A 15,923-nucleotide genomic window follows, 5' to 3' on the forward strand; every position below is an offset into this window, starting at 1 on the left:
ACTCGTTAAAACAATAAAATTCTCTCTTTTTTTTAAATTGTATCGTATTTAGGGTGGGAGTCCGAAATGACTAATTAGGAAGAAAGAACCTTAATCACTCTATATACTAATTCCATTAATTAATTGTTCTTTTGGTTGATTTTTAAAGTAACTAATGTCTTATTCACATATTTTTAACGTTTCTTGAAACATTTTCTATTGCTTTAGGACTAGCTAAACTTAATCTTTAAAATCATTCCATCTTTTCTCATTTCCATCATCAAGATTCAAAATCTTGACCATCGAAAAGAAAGCAAAAAGTTCTTAAAAATGAAGAACAATAACAATAACAACACAAAGCTCATTCTTCTTCATCCTTATATCCAAAAACAAGGTAGCTCTAATCGTTTATGGCTTCTTGCTTTTGTTTCTTTCTTCACAATTGCTTTTCTTGTTACCCTTATCTACTCTAGAGATCATTCCTTCCCCACCAAAGTCGCCGGAGCCGCCACTTCTGCCGCCATGACAGCCGCATCCTCCTCTATCTCCACCAATTCTCAACTCCCTACGACGGTCATAAATACTCTCCTTCACTATGCGTCCCGGTCGAATGACAGCTTTCACATGTCTTATTCTGAAATCAAACCTATTTCTGATGTTCTTAGAAAATGCTCATCTCCTTGTAATTTGCTTGTTTTTGGTCTAACTCATGAAACCCTACTTTGGAAAGCATTAAACCCTAATGGAAGAACGGTTTTCATCGAAGAAAACCGCTACTACGCAGCCTATTTCGAAGAGCAACACCCGGAAATCGACGTGTTTGACGTGCAATACACTACTAAAATGGGAGAATATCGAGAGTTAATCACGTCTGCGAAAGATCAAATACGAAACGAGTGTAGGCCCGTGCAGAATCTACTATTCTCCGAATGTAAACTCGGGATTAACGACTTGCCTAATCACGTTTACGAAGTGGATTGGGATGTGATTTTGATCGACGGGCCCCGAGGAGACGGGGCCGAAGGCCCCGGAAGGATGGCGCCGATCTTTACGGCCGGAGTGCTAGCGAGAAGCAAGAAAGGTGGAAATGGAGTAAAGACTCATATTTTTGTGCATGATTATTATAGAAAAGTGGAGAAAGTGTATGGAGATGAGTTCTTGTGTAGAGAGAATTTGGTTGAAGCTAATGATATGCTTGCTCATTTTGTGGTGGAGAAGATGGATGAGAAATGTTTTCAGTTTTGTCATAACAAAGCATCAAAATCCAAAGCAAAATCAGTTTCTTCATTCTCATCATCAACATCTTGAATATTTGTTTTGAACAAGATTCAAGAAAAAAATGGACATAATTCTTCTTTTGGGTCTAATGGTACTATGAATTGGTGAAAAAATTGTGGTTATTTATCATCAGTTAAAAATTCTAGACCTTTTTTTTCTTGTTTTACTTCTTCGATTGTAAAAATAATTCTTTTTTTGGTAATGAAAAAGGTTTAATATCATTGATATGCTTGTTTTGTTTATTTGGATATGATTTAATGCAGATACTTTGAAAAAGTGAAATAAATAGTGTTTTACACTTGAAAAATATTAATAAGGATATAAGATGAAATTTGAAAATTGGAAAACATAGATGTAGATGAAATCCATGAATAGAAAGTGTTACTGTTCAATGGGATAAAACTAAAATATAAAGACAAGGATGTAAAAGGTGAAAAATAGGTTAAAACAAAAGATGAGGGGTGCAACAGGTTATGCGTGTAAAGTTTAGGTGTGAAACTCAGATTCTAGATATCTATTTCATTTTTCAAATAATAAATAAATCATTCTCTGTACTCCAATTTTGTATTCAATTTTGGAAAATTTTTATCTAGACCCGGTCCATAAATTTTTCATGCACCTATTCAATGAGGTATTAGAAAATCAAATACAATTTTCTCTCTTTTCTTATTATTTTTTTTTCATTTCTCTAACATCTTATTGGATAGGTTCATGAATTTTTCATAATTTTGAGAGCGATTCAAGAATACTCTCTATCTAAAATATTTTACTTTATTTTCTTTCTAAAGAACTCTTTCTCTTGTTTGATTTTGATGAGGAAGAGTATATTTTTTTCATTTTAACCGGAAAATTACTTTTTTCTGTTTTTTTATTAACTTTTCTTTTCTCTGGTTCTCTTTTTTATTCAATAAATCTATTATTATATCAGATTTAGACTGTTTTGATGTACACTTATTAAATTTAATCTATGTTTATATATTTCGATTCCTGAACTTTAACTTCAAATTTTAATTTCTTTTAATAATAATACATTGAAAAGTAATGGACAAATGAAATAGAAAGTGGTACAAAAAGGTAAGTTATATCTTTTTAATCCATATATTTTTAAGTACTTCAATTTTTTTAATCTAACTACTTTTATCTTTGAAAAAGGAAATTCTAAAAATACAATTAAAAAAATTCAGAATTTATTATTTAAATATTTTTTATTTAAATATAAAACAATTTTTTTATAGAAATAGAATAAATTAAAATTTAAATATTAAGATATACATTAAAATTTTGTCAATTTAATAAAGAAAAAATTACTATAAAATCATCATATTTGTCATTATTCACACTTTAATTCTTCATGTTTGAAAATCAAATAGTATAGTCCCTCACTTTTATTTCCGTTAACAGTTTGATTCTTCTGTCTATTTTTGGTGTTAGTCAACGGAGTCAAAAATCCAGAAATAAACTAATTTTCAAAGGGACGAAATCGTCGATGAAAACAAAAATAAATAATGAATTTTTTGAGAGAAATAAAAACGGAAGACCATATAGTTTATTTAATTCGGTCGACTAACGCCATATTAAAATGGATGAAAGAACGAAATCGTTGACAGAAATAAAAGTAAATTATCATATAATTTAATTTTTAAAATAAAAGAGACTAAAATGTGAATTATGACGAATGTGAGGAGCTCGTAATAATTAGCTTTTTAATAAAACACATTTATTCAAAAATATGTTTAGTATTCAAAATAGTTATCTATGGCGGGGACAAGTGCTACAGAAGAGCAGTAATTTTGACATAAGCTCCGTATCCACACGCAGTAAATCGCCATGTCCACCGTCTTCAACTCTATGTCCATTATCGGTATTAATTTTTATCATTTACTAAACCTATTTCATGATCATACCGATGTTTTTATTATTTTTTTGTTTTTGTCTAAAATTTATGCAGATTTTAAACCTCTCGTGGCTAAACTGTTGAAAATTTGGACCAAGCTTGTACAGAAGCTGGATTCTTCAATGCGGTATGATTAATTCCCATATATTTTCCTTTTTCATGTTTTATTTTCAATGTGAAATTGTCAGTGCAGTACACTTTTTGCTAATTATTATAGAAAAAGTTTAGTTATTCAATTGAACATAGAAAATATAACAATTCCCAATTGCTCTGCTATCTGCGTTGTTTGGATCTGCCCAAAATAAAATAAAACAAATAGAGATTTAAATAAATTAATGTCAAGCAATTGGGGTGGAATTTTTTTATTAGCTGTGATGCTGTTTAAATGGAATGATAATACATAGTTAAGGTCACAATTGTGTTTAAAGATAAACTAAGTGTAACTGAAGAGCTGCAGTGTTGACCTGAATTTGCATCTACAGGGACCCAGATACTTAAGCAAATCGACATGTCCACCGACTTCAAATCTCTTCCAATTGTAGGTATAACAATTATGATTTTCTCTAATTTATTCTGATTCAGTAACATGGTGAATATGAAATGATAGCTTTGTTTTTGTTTCAAATTTTATGTAGATGTTAGTGCTCTTATGGACAAATGCGATGATCCAGACATGGCTCACGATCCATCCGTATATGAAGTTGTTAAGAACTTGGACCGAGCTTGTAGAGATGCTGGATTCTTCTACGTGGTATGATTGATCTATTAAAGTTCTCTTTTGTGCATTATTCAATGTGAAATTGCTGCAATTGATTATTCTTCTGGTAGACTTTTCGCACTGAATTATGACTAGCAAGTAGCAACAATCGAGATTTTTCTGATTCTGCAGACCTTACACCATTATCAATTACTTTCTGAGTCGAAAAAATATATATAAATATTATGAGTTTTGAAGGAGAGTGCCGGTTCTGATGTTTGCTATTATTCTGTTTACTATTTCAAATTGGATTGCTAGATCTGTACATTGACTTAATCCGTTTTTCTGTGCTTTTCTGTTATGTGGTTGATTAGAAAGGCCATGGTATACCTGATTCTCTCAGTAAAGAGGTTAAAATGATGACACACAAGTTTTTCAGTCTTCCTTATGAAGAAAAAGCAAAAATCAAGATTACTGCTGCCACTGGATACAGGTTCTTCTCTGAAATAGTTTCCACATATATAACAAGTTATCATTTAATAAAAAGATTAAGGTCTTTCTTGGGTGCAGGGGATATCAGGGAATTGGAGAAAATGTAACCGAAGGCACTCGTGACTTGCAAGAAGCTATTGATGTAGGTTTTTTAATATCTATCTTTCCCGATTCAGCTATGATGCAGCAGTAGTGCTGTTGTTTCTTTATTCCTTTCTCGGAGCTCTTGATAGCAAATAATTGTGATTCTATTTTTTCTCTATTATAGTGCTATACAGAAATGACACCAGGGATGTATGGAGCTCTTGGCAAACCCTTGGAAGGATGCAATCAATGGTATGCAGAATTGTTGTCTTCTAACCAACGTCTCTGTTTCATAGACTTTTCTCATAGATATGAAATGAAATTAATCCATTCGCTTTCTGAGATTGAATGGAAGGGCTGGATGTTAAATTATTTCTCAACAGCCGAACTACTGTATTTTTATTGATATTCTGATCTTTTTCACAGGCCAGTTGATCCACCAAACTTTAAAACACTTATGGAGGAATATGTAGCCCTTTGCACAGGCATGTTATTGCTGTGTTTATCTTTACTCTATGGTCATCAGAATTTTTTCGATTGAAAAGTTCTGTTTCATATCTTGTAGACCTGTCGAGAAAAATCCTTAGGGGAATTGCTTTGGCATTGGGTGGAGCAGCTGATGAACTGGAAGGTGAAATAGCTGGAGATGCATTTTGGGCAATGCGCATTATTGGTTACCCAGGTGTAAAGAAAAGCCAAGATTTGACTGAAAATGACATAGGATGGTAACGCATTCTCATTTTCTCTCCGTGCTTCCGTTTCTCGTACATTACCAGGTATAATGGATTTGGTTTCATCTTATTCTTTCTTTTGCTTCTGTTCATGTCTCCTGGCTAAATGATTATAGTGGAGCTCACACAGATTATGGTAAAGTTCATTAATTTTTTAAGAAGTTTACTGCCTCGTGAGTGCTAGTTTACCAATTTCAGTCATACTAAAGTTATTTCATGAACAGGTTTGTTAGCATTGATTAATCAAGATGATGATATAACTGCACTTCAGGTAGAAGCATACTATTGTCGTCTTATAGTTATTAGGAAGAACTTTATATTATGTACCTCTGCATATATAATGACATGAAAAGCATGGTGCTGAACTTGAGACAGTCTCTGTTGATCTCCTGAAGATATGTCTAGAAATTAGAAGTATCGATTACTTGCAGTGGAGTACTATTCTCTGCATATACCCACTCTTTGTTTATCACTGTTTTACATCGTGAATCATCGGAACCCTGCCTCTCCCAAGCTAGTAAATTATTTTTGATAGCACAGTCGGGTGCAGTCAGGTTCACCTGAACTAGTGAACCATGAAGTTTTTTGTTAGTTCGTCACGGTAGTTAAAAGTATCTTTTAAAGTTTTAGTAAACATTGCCATTCTAAATCCGACTTGCAATATTACCTTTTCCAATTTCTAAATCGTGCGAGTTTTTGAAGGTGAGAAACCTGTCCGGCGAGTGGATATCCGCACCCCCAATTCCTGGAACATTTATATGCGTCATTGGGGACATGCTTAAGGTAACAAAACCGGAACGCTTTCTACATATGCATATTAATTTATTTGTTTTGGTTGAAGCCTCATTATAAAAAACTGCAGATTTGGTCAAACGGCATGTATGACTCAACACTGCATCGAGTTATCAACAACGCTCCAAAATATCGAGTCTGCATAGCGTATTTTCATGAGGTAATCTCATAGCTCCATCTATGTGCTCTCTTCTTTTTCTCATTGGAAAATGATGATTTACACACGCTTTTATTTGCACGAGCAGACCAATTTTGATTCAACTATAGAGGCTTCTGATATTTGTATAAAGAAGACTGGTGGTATTAGAAAGACTGGAAAAGCAGTTTATGGAGAGCATTTAGTGAGCAACCTCCAAATCAATTTACCCTTTCTCTAATCATTTTATCTTGTAAAAACTGTCTTTTAAATTATCTCAAGTCTATGTTTATTTCTTGTTTAGTTTGTTTAGAATTTTGAGCTATTTAATTGTACTCTACATTATTCCTTAAAAAAATGTACTCTGCATAATGCAAAGTTGCCCATTGAATTTATTTCAACTTTATGTATATTAAATTTAATCTTTTTATATTTCTTTAATTTTTACAGGTCATTAGTTCTTTTTTAACCATCTACTGAAAACTCAACAAAAAATTATAATAAAATGATGGCAACCCTGATTCTCTCATCAAAGAGGTTTAAATGATGGCAAACAAATTCTTTGATCTTCCTTACGGAGAAAAACTAGATATCAAAATGACTCCTGCCACAGTAGTCTTCTGGGTTTTTGATATTTGGGTGCCTCAAAGGCATCCAAATTTCCGGATCAGTGCCTTTTTCGGATATAATTCCGAAAGAGTGTCTGGACCCACATGTTCCGCATTCTAGAAATGCGGAACATGTGGGGTTCCGCATTCCTAGAATGCGGAACACCACTAATTTGGGTCAAAATTAGTGGTGTTCCGCATTCCTAGAATGCGGAACACCACTAATTTTGGTCAAAATTAGTGGTGTTCCGCATTCTAGGAATGCGGAACACCACATGTTCCGCATTTCTAGAATGCGGAACATGTGGGTCCAGGCACTCTTTTGGAATTAATTCCAAAAAAGGCACAAAAATGGAAATTTGGGTGCCTCAAATATCAAAAACCTTAGTCTTCTCATGTGTAACAAGTTTTCATTTCATAAAGACTTAATGATAAAAAAATGCCGCTTCTGTTGGTAAAAGTTTATTGGTTTTTTTCAAAAGTGTACTGTCCCGTGAATGCTGGTTTATCGATTACAGTCAGACTAAAAGTATTTCAAAACAGGTTTACTGGCATTGGTTAATCAAGATGATGATATAATTGCACTTCAGGTGCCAACATACTATTACCATATTGTAGTAATTATAGAGAACTATGACTTATGTCCCAAAAGCAAGGTGCTGAACCTGAGACCATACATAAATTACATACAAGAAATTAGAAATATCATGTTCTCGCGGTCGAGTATTATATTATATATCTTCTGAACTTTTTTGATAATCAAGTCAGGTCGGTATTCATTCGTCAATTAGTACACTGTGAGTTTTACTCATCGGTATGTCTGTAGTTAGAGTCTCCGGAAAGTATACAGTTATATATATACAAATAGTTAAGGTCACAACTGTCATTGCAAGCTCAAAGAATTGTGGAGCATGGTGTTTAGAAATGATGTTATCAGGATAATATTTAATACTATAATTTGTTGTAACTTTGTACAGCTGTATTATTGAGCATATAACTTATCACCTGTATTGTATTGTATATATGTAAAAACTCATGCTATAAATACATTTGAGATGCTCTGCCGTATTTCTTGTTATTTTATAAAGTGCAACTGAAGAGCTGCAGTGACACGGATACTGAAGCAAATCGACATGTGCACCGACTTCAAATCTCTTCCGATTATAGGTATAACAACTATGATTTTCTCCAGTTTAGCTAAGTTTTCATCTATTCTTTTAACATAGTAAGTATGAAATAGAAGTTCTGTTAACTTTTTGTTTTTGTTTCAAATTTATGTAGATGTTAGTTCTCTTCTGGCCAAATGCGATGATCCAGACATGGCTAGCGACCCAACTGTATGTGAAGTTGTTAAGCAACTGGACCAAGCTTGTCGAGAAGTTGGATTCTTCTACGTGGTACGATTAATTAATCTGCTTAAGTTATCTTAGTTGTAGACTTAAAGTATCGCAACGAAATATGACTAGCAAGAAATGATAATTGATTCGTATAGCTTATACTATTATCAGTCACTTTCTTTCTTTTACATTTATTTTGTTTTGTGTTTTTCTGTCATGTGGTTGATTAGAAAGGCCATGATATACCTGATTCTCTCGTTAAAGAGGTTAAAATTCTCGGGCACAAGTTTTTCAATCTTCCGTATGAAGAAAAAGTAAAAATCAAGTCTTCTGCTGCCACTGGATACAGGTTTCTTCTTCTTCAGGATAGTCTGTCCATATATAACAAGTTACCATTTAATAAAAAGGATTAATGTCTTCGGATCCTTCGGATGCAGGGGATATCATGGAATTGGAGAAAATGTTACCGGAGACACTCGTGACTTGCATGAAGCAATCGATGTAGGTTATTGCACTGTCTTTCCATAGTCACTTATGATGGCGTAGTAGCGAGTGACGGATGTTTCTTTATTCGTTTCTCGGAGCTCTCTATAGTAAATAATTGTGATTCTATTTTATGTCTGTTACAGTGTTATAGAGAAATGACACCGGGGATGTATGGAGCTCTTGGCAAAACCTTTGAAGGATGCAATCAATGGTATGCAGAGTACTCAGTTTCGTCGTGAAATATTGAATCATTTCAATCAAGTCTTGCAAGTGCTAATTAAAATCAATGATTCTTAGTCTAAAACCTTATTTGTCTATACGAGTTCTATTGCGTATTCTGTTCTTTTTCACAGGCCAGCTGATCCACCAAACTTTAAAACGCTTATGGAGGAATACGCAGCTTTTTGCACAGGCATTTTTTGTTGTGTTGTTCTTTACTCTATGTCCCTTGGAAAATTTATTTGATTGACAACTTGTGTATTTCTGTCTTGTAGACCTGTCAAGAAAAATCCTCAGGGGAATTGCTCTGGCATTGGGCGGAGCAGCTGATGAATTGGAACGTGAAGTAGCGGGAGATGCATTTTGGGCGATGCGCATTGTTGGTTACCCGGGTGTACAGAAAAGCCAGGATTTGACTGAATATGGCATAGGATGGTAACGCATTCTCATTTTCTCTCCGTGCTTTCGCTTCTCTTACATTATCAGGTATAATGGATTTGGTTTCGTCTTATTCTTTCTTTTGCTTCTGTTCATGTCTACTGCCCAAATGATTACAGCGGAGAGCATACAGATTACGGTAAAGTTTATTAATTTTGTAAGACGCGTATTGCCTCATGAGTGGTAGTTTACCGGTTTCAGACGTGCTAAAACTGTCTCGTTAACAGGGTTATTGGCATTGCTCAATCAAGATGATGATATAACTGCACTTCAGGTACCACCATACAATGGAACATAGTATACAGACTGTATACTATGTTCCATTGTAAATTAATTTTCTGATAGTGAAGTCAGGGTGTTGTATCCATTTCTCAACTAGTGAACCATGAAGTTGTTTCTAAATCCGACTTGCTATTATGTTTTCCAATATCTAAAGTATGCGGGTTTTTGAAGGTGAGAAACGTGTCAGGCGAGTGGATATCCGCACCCCCAATTCCTGGAACATTTATATGCGCCATTAGCGATATGCTTAAGGTAACAAAAGCTTTACTCTTTCTAAATTTCCCTCTAGCTGAGAGTTTCTTACATGAACCTAGTTCGTCTCGTAGGATTATGAACCTAGTTCGTCTCGTAGGATTATGAACCATCCACTTACCATATAATGTTGACACGTGACAATAACAAATGTGATAAGTAAATGGTTCATAAACCATGTAACAAACTGATTTCATGTAAGTATCTCTCCACCTGGCTTTAAGCATATCAATTTTTTCGGGTTGAAGGCGCTTTGTGTAAAACTGCAGATTTGGTCAAATGGTCTGTATGACTCAACTATGCATCGAGTTATCAACAACTTTCCGAAATACCGCGTCTGCTTACCTTATTTTTACGAGGTAAACTAAATACATAGCTCCATCTATATCATCTCTTTGTTTCCTCAATGGAAAATGATCAATTACGTATTACTTTTATTCGCATGAGCAGACCAACTTTGATGCAGTTGTTGAGGCTTCTGATATTTGTATAAAGAAGACTTGTGGTATTAAAAAGACTGGAAGAGCAGTTTATGCAGAGCATTTAGTGAGCAGTGTGCAAAAAGTTTTACCCTTTATTTAATCCCTTAAAAACTGTCCTTTAAATAATCTCAAGCCTATGTTTGGGAGAATTTTTTGCATAAAGACCATATCCACCACGTGATTTGTAGACGAAGTCGATAATATTTTACTCCCTCCGTCCCATTTTAGAAGTCCCATTTGACTTTACACACAGATTAAGAAAATATTAATTATTCTTATCTTTTTATATTTTTTCATGTTTTGCCCCTATTAATGATAGTGGAATTTTCCATAGAACTCTTTTAAGATAACTAAAATAAGGGTAAAATAGGATATTCAATGGAAATATATTCTAAAAATAGTAATGGGACTTTTTAAATGAGACATCCTAAAATAGAATATGAGACTTATTAAACGGGACGGAGGGAGTACTACATTATCAAAATGATAACATTAACGACGTGGTTGATAGTCTGTAATTTGTTTTTATTTTTGTCTGTAGTTTACAATATTGAGCCTATAATTACGAAAGATTGATTCGGTTTAACTCTGCTCCATGAAATTACCAATTAATTTTGTACTCTGCTATTTGGTCAGATCAATTAACTTCTTTATTTTTTTTAATCAATATAAAGATCTTTGTATTAACTCATGAACAAAAGCAGTTGTAGTGTAAGATGCATGTTAAACCTATAAATCTGGCAAAACAAAAGTGGCTTAAACTACAATTATAAGCGACTTAATCACAAGTCTGCAGGAATATAGAAAGGTGAATCAAATAAATGCGATGAAATTAAATATAAGCTTAATATTCGAAGAAGTCTCCAACTAAAAACTTGAAACATCACAAAAATAATCAAATCAACATAACTATGCAACAAGTTGAAGCCATTACAAGAATTTTAAAAAAATTAAGAAAACTTTATAAAATATGATTCATCAAGAATCGGAACAGATCATCGACCAAAACACTAAAATTTTGATCGAATCTGATAGACACTCGACAAACTCACACGAACTTAATACATTAACTACAAAAGAAATTGTGAATCCACCCACAAATCTCCACAGCGGAACAATTTATTTAAGAAATTTTGTATATTTTCTATAATAAATAAAAAATTGATACGACAATTGATTATTTTTATAATAAATGAATGACTATAACTTAAAAGAAAAAAAAATAGTGGTTTTTAATTTAGGAGAGAAAGTACATAAAAAGCAACAATCAAGACATTTAACATCAATAAAGGGTCAATTCATCCTCTTTGCTTGGCATAGAATATTAAAAACGCAATTTTCAGCGGTAAAATATCAAAAAAGCATGCACTAACACATTTTTAGATAGTTTCACCCTCTACGATAAAGTGTATTTCACACTCTAAAAAGTGAGTCGCTCAATAAAATCATTATCAATTTTTATTATTAAAAAATAATAAATAAAATGTTTTATTTTTGTTGCACATTCGTGGTATTTTTATCGATAGAATTATAAAAACCTATCATTCCTATAGTCACGACGGTTTTTATATATAAAAGAACCATACATGTAAATAATAATAAAAAATATAAATATAAATATAAATAATTATTAAGAACAATAAAATAAAAGATAACAGTACAGGCGACGCTCTAATAATTAATATACATGTTGGATCAAAAATTTATTAATTATTAGAATTGTTAATTTATTGAATTTGTATAGGAAAAATTATAAAAAAAAGTATAAAATAAACCTAATATTAATATTATATTATAAAAAAGTCAACTATCGCTCAATTCAAATTCAGTTCAAAAAATATCAACTTGATAATAAATTTAAAAATAATTATCAAGAAGTTATATTCGTGAAGTAAAATAACTTCTAATATTTTTTTATTATAGGGATGCTGTCATTTATTTTTACTTGCTCATCTAATATTTTTTTTTAAATTTTATCAAATGGACAAAATAGTCATAATTTTGATAGTATATCAGCTTTCACTTTACGGATCAAGAAGATTAGTGTTGCTCCAAATAAATTATCAAATGTTATATTTTTTTTTTAAATCTCTCTAATAATTTATATTTATGTAAAATATGTTTAAATTTATTAATTATTAAATAATAAAATTATTAATTATCCGACCTAAAATGAAGTTGGTTTTTTCAAATTATAGTTATTAATTTATTAAATATTAGTCTGAATTTGGCTTTAAAAAAAAAATTGCGCATGGAAAAGATGTAACACCACAGAATCTTCTGCTCCAACTTTGGTATCCACAGAGTAAGACAGTCACACTGATTCCGAAGCAAATCGACATGTCTACCGACTTCAAATCTATTCCGATCATCGGTATAATTCTTTTCTTTCAAATCTATTCCAATTCTTAAGCAAATCAATTCCAATTCCGCAGTAATAATTAAACACAAGTTTTGCTCTATTTTTATTTGAAAAATATGCAGACGTTAGTCCTCTTGTCGCCAAATTCGATGATCCAAACATGGCTCAAGATCCAATTGTATGTGAAGTTGTTAAACAATTGGACCAGGCTTGTAGAGAAGCTGGATTCTTCTATGTGGTATTATTATTAATCTCCTCAAATTTCCAGTGCTTTATTTAATTTGAAATTGCTGCAATTGATTATGAAATTTTCTTCTTTTCTTTCGGTTTAAACGAGAAACTTTTAGGTTAACGTAATTCACCACGTAGAATTGTGAATCATCCGCTAACGATGTGTTATAATAATAAATAATCCAATCATTTTACTAATTTGTGAGTATTTAAATTTTATTCTAAAGCAATAAATGATGTGCTATGAAATGATTGGAGTATTTATTATAATTATATCATGTGACACATTGTTTGTGATGGTTCATAATCTCACGTAATGGACTAAGTTCAGCTAAATATTTTTCCTATTAAAGAATGTAGCACTAGAGAATTTTTTACGTTATCACTAAGCAAATCATACTAACACCTCATTAAAATGATGACAAAATTGTAATAAATGTGTTTAGATATTAATGATGATATTACGCTATTGCCGGTTTGTTTGCTAGAATTTTTGGATTTTGATTTTTTTGTGTGTGTGGATGATTAGAAAGGCCATGGTATAGCTGATTCTCTCATTAAAGATGTTAGAATGATGGCACGTGAGTTTTTTAGTCTTCCTTATGAAGAAAAACTGAAAATTAAGATGACTCCTGCCACTGGATATAGGTATTATTTTTTTGTTTGGAATAGTCCTCTCATATGTTACAAGTTTGTATCTTCTAGTAAAAAGATTTAAGCTTATCCTTTGGGTGCAGAGGATATCAGAGAATTGGGGAAAATGTAACCGAAGGCACTCCCGACATGCATGAAGCTATTGATGTAGGTTCTACGTTTTAGTTCCGTTTTCGAAAAAATGTCACTTTTTTTTGTTTCATTGTTTCTTTTTCTTGAAGGCTCTTCCAAGAATATAAGTACATTATGTTGTATGTTTATAGGGTTATAGAGAAATTAAACCAGGGATGTATGGAGATCTTGGCAAACCCATGGAAGGATGCAATCAATGGTATGCATAATTTTCATCATCTCTATGCTAAAAATATATTTTAGATAAGTTTATTTGCTTGATGGAACACATAACTTCAATTTATTTGACTTTTATGATCTTTGGTAAATCTTAATATCTAGAATCTTTCACATTAATTCTTTAAAGTGCTGATCAAAAGCTTTCATTCTCAAGTCTTAAAATTGATTGTGGATACTTTTTCTGAGGTTGAATTTGAGTAGATGTTAGATTGTTTCTCAACAGACAAATTAGTGCATTTTTATTCATATTCTGCTCTTTTTTGTAGGCCAGCTAATCCACCTAGCTTTAAAACACGAATTGAGGAATACATAGCCCTCTGCTCAGGCATGTTTTTGTTGCGTTGTTTGTTTCTATTGGGCCCTTAGAAATTTTATTTGATTGAAAACTTCTGTATTTGTGTCCTGTAGACCTGTCAAGAAAAATTCTTAGAGGAATCGCTCTGGCATTGGGTGGATCAGCTAATGAATTGGAAGGTGATATAGCCGGAGATGCATTTTGGGTATTTCGCATGATTGGTTACCCAGGTGTATCGGAAAGTCGAGATTTGGCTGAAAATGACATAGGATGGTAACACATTCTCATTTTCTCTCAATATTTTCACTTCCGTCGTGTTACTGCTTATTCTTTATTTTGCTTTTGCTCATGTTTCCGGCCAAATTATTGCAGTGGAGCTCACACAGATTACGGTAAAGTTAATTCAATTTTTCAAAAAGTGTACTGCCTCGTAAATGCTAGTTTATCGATTTTTCAATCATACTAAAAGTATTTCACAACAGGTCTATTGACATTGGTTAATCAAGATGATGATATAACTGCACTTCAGGTACCAGCATTCTATTGTCATCCTGTCGATATTACGGAAAACTATATACTATGGCCCAAGAGCATGGTCTCTGAACTTGAGACGACATACTAGAAATTCGAAATATCAATTTCTAGCAATCGAGTATTATATTATCTATCATCTGAACTTTTTTGATAGTGAAGTCAGATGGCATTCTTCAATCAGTAAACCATAAATTTTGTTCATTAGTATGTTATTGTAGTTAAGAGTCTCCTTAAATACTGTTCTATATTCGGCTTGCTTTTATTTTTCGAACTTTTAAGCCATACGAGTTATTGAAGGTGAGAAACCTGTCCGGCGAGTGGATATCCGCACCCCCAATTCCCGGAACATTTGTATGCAACATCGGAGACATGCTTAAGGTAACAAAACCTTTCCGTTCTCTACATATGCTTTTTGGCCTTAAGAACATCATTATTTTTGTTGAAGCCTCATCAACTGCAGATTTGGGCAAACGGTTTGTATGACTCAACTCTGCATCAAGTTATAAACAACTCTCCAAAATATCGCGTCTGCGTAGCCTATTTCCACGAGGTAAACTCACCACTCCATCTATCTCCTCTCCGCACATCTTCTCAGAAATATGATGTTTCATTCATGCTCTTATGTGCATGAGCAGACCAACTTTGATGCAGCAATTGAGGCTTCTGATATTTGTATAAAGAGGATTGGTGGTACTAGGAAGACTGGAAGAGCAGTTTATGGAGAGCATTTAGTGAGCAAAGTGAAAACTAACTTTGCTTAATCTTTTTATCTTGTAAAAACTGTGTTGTACATAGACTTTAAACGATCTTGAATCTCTGGTTCATGATCTGTTTCAGGTAGTTCATTTAGATTGTTGAGTTGTTTATTTGTGTTTCCATTCAAAGCAAATATTTAAATTGATGTTGGGGGTAATAACTGAGTCAACTCACAAGGTGAGTTTCGAAAAATGCTCGAAATCGATTTGATATTAATCAACTGGAGCTCATTTGAGCAACTTGAGTCAATTATAGAATTGAATTTTAGCATCAAGATATGAGATATTTGGTTCAATAAGCACACGAGTTTATCATTTATGACAAATGATGCTATTGTCATAGCAACAATTGATAGACCTTAAAAAAAATTATGAATTTAAATTAAAAAAGAACAATTTTATATATATTCAAACTAAAAAATATAACTTTTTACATAGATATTTGAATCAATATGAGTCGAGCTTGATCTTCGATAATAAAAAGCGATTTGGATTCGAATCGAGTTGTGAACTTTGAATTTTAAAGACGAATGAGGCTCAAATTTGACAGGAAT

At 32.7% G+C, this 15,923-nt stretch overlaps 4 protein-coding genes across 6 annotated transcripts; all 4 read left to right on the forward strand.

Annotated features, from left to right (window-relative positions):
- Positions 1–229: 229 nt before the first annotated feature.
- On the forward strand, positions 230–1,484 carry LOC126654728 (protein IRX15-LIKE). Its single transcript, XM_050348687.2, has one exon. The coding sequence runs from the start codon at positions 310–312 to the stop codon at positions 1,285–1,287; it is 978 nt and encodes a 325-aa protein (XP_050204644.1). The 5' UTR covers positions 230–309; the 3' UTR covers positions 1,288–1,484.
- A 1,520-nt stretch (positions 1,485–3,004) lies between these two features.
- On the forward strand, positions 3,005–6,478 carry LOC126655712 (probable 2-oxoglutarate-dependent dioxygenase At3g50210). 2 transcript variants are annotated; one of them, XM_050349974.2, is made up of 14 exons: positions 3,005–3,118; positions 3,206–3,278; positions 3,634–3,693; positions 3,787–3,902; positions 4,223–4,341; positions 4,419–4,482; positions 4,609–4,676; positions 4,851–4,909; positions 4,990–5,149; positions 5,272–5,291; positions 5,380–5,426; positions 5,858–5,938; positions 6,018–6,107; positions 6,193–6,478. In XM_050349974.2, exons 3-14 carry the CDS (start codon positions 3,660–3,662, stop codon positions 6,322–6,324), a joined length of 990 nt encoding a protein of 329 aa, XP_050205931.1. In that variant the 5' UTR covers positions 3,005–3,118; positions 3,206–3,278; positions 3,634–3,659; the 3' UTR covers positions 6,325–6,478. The 2 variants fall into 2 exon arrangements, with proteins under 2 accessions (XP_050205931.1, XP_055959842.1); XM_056103867.1 differs by having other exon boundaries at positions 3,634–3,689.
- Positions 6,479–7,712: 1,234 nt separating this feature from the next.
- On the forward strand, positions 7,713–10,398 carry LOC126655713 (probable 2-oxoglutarate-dependent dioxygenase At3g50210). Its single transcript, XM_050349975.2, has 12 exons — positions 7,713–7,858; positions 7,973–8,088; positions 8,259–8,377; positions 8,466–8,529; positions 8,658–8,725; positions 8,868–8,926; positions 9,009–9,168; positions 9,291–9,310; positions 9,399–9,445; positions 9,625–9,705; positions 9,975–10,064; positions 10,156–10,398. Exons 1-12 carry the CDS (start codon positions 7,825–7,827, stop codon positions 10,285–10,287), a joined length of 990 nt encoding a protein of 329 aa, XP_050205932.1. The 5' UTR covers positions 7,713–7,824; the 3' UTR covers positions 10,288–10,398.
- A 2,026-nt stretch (positions 10,399–12,424) lies between these two features.
- LOC126655714 (probable 2-oxoglutarate-dependent dioxygenase At3g50210) lies at positions 12,425–15,515 on the forward strand. Of its 2 annotated transcripts, none has more exons than XM_050349977.2 (12): positions 12,425–12,561; positions 12,672–12,787; positions 13,310–13,428; positions 13,518–13,581; positions 13,698–13,765; positions 14,052–14,110; positions 14,194–14,353; positions 14,453–14,472; positions 14,563–14,609; positions 14,912–14,992; positions 15,060–15,164; positions 15,250–15,515. In XM_050349977.2, exons 1-12 carry the CDS (start codon positions 12,528–12,530, stop codon positions 15,373–15,375), a joined length of 999 nt encoding a protein of 332 aa, XP_050205934.1. In that variant the 5' UTR covers positions 12,425–12,527; the 3' UTR covers positions 15,376–15,515. The 2 variants fall into 2 exon arrangements, with proteins under 2 accessions (XP_050205934.1, XP_050205935.1); XM_050349978.2 differs by having other exon boundaries at positions 15,075–15,164.
- Positions 15,516–15,923: the final 408 nt, after the last annotated feature.

Source organism: Mercurialis annua, linkage group LG7 (assembly GCF_937616625.2).
Source record: "Mercurialis annua linkage group LG7, ddMerAnnu1.2, whole genome shotgun sequence".
NCBI lineage: Eukaryota > Viridiplantae > Streptophyta > Magnoliopsida > Malpighiales > Euphorbiaceae > Mercurialis > Mercurialis annua.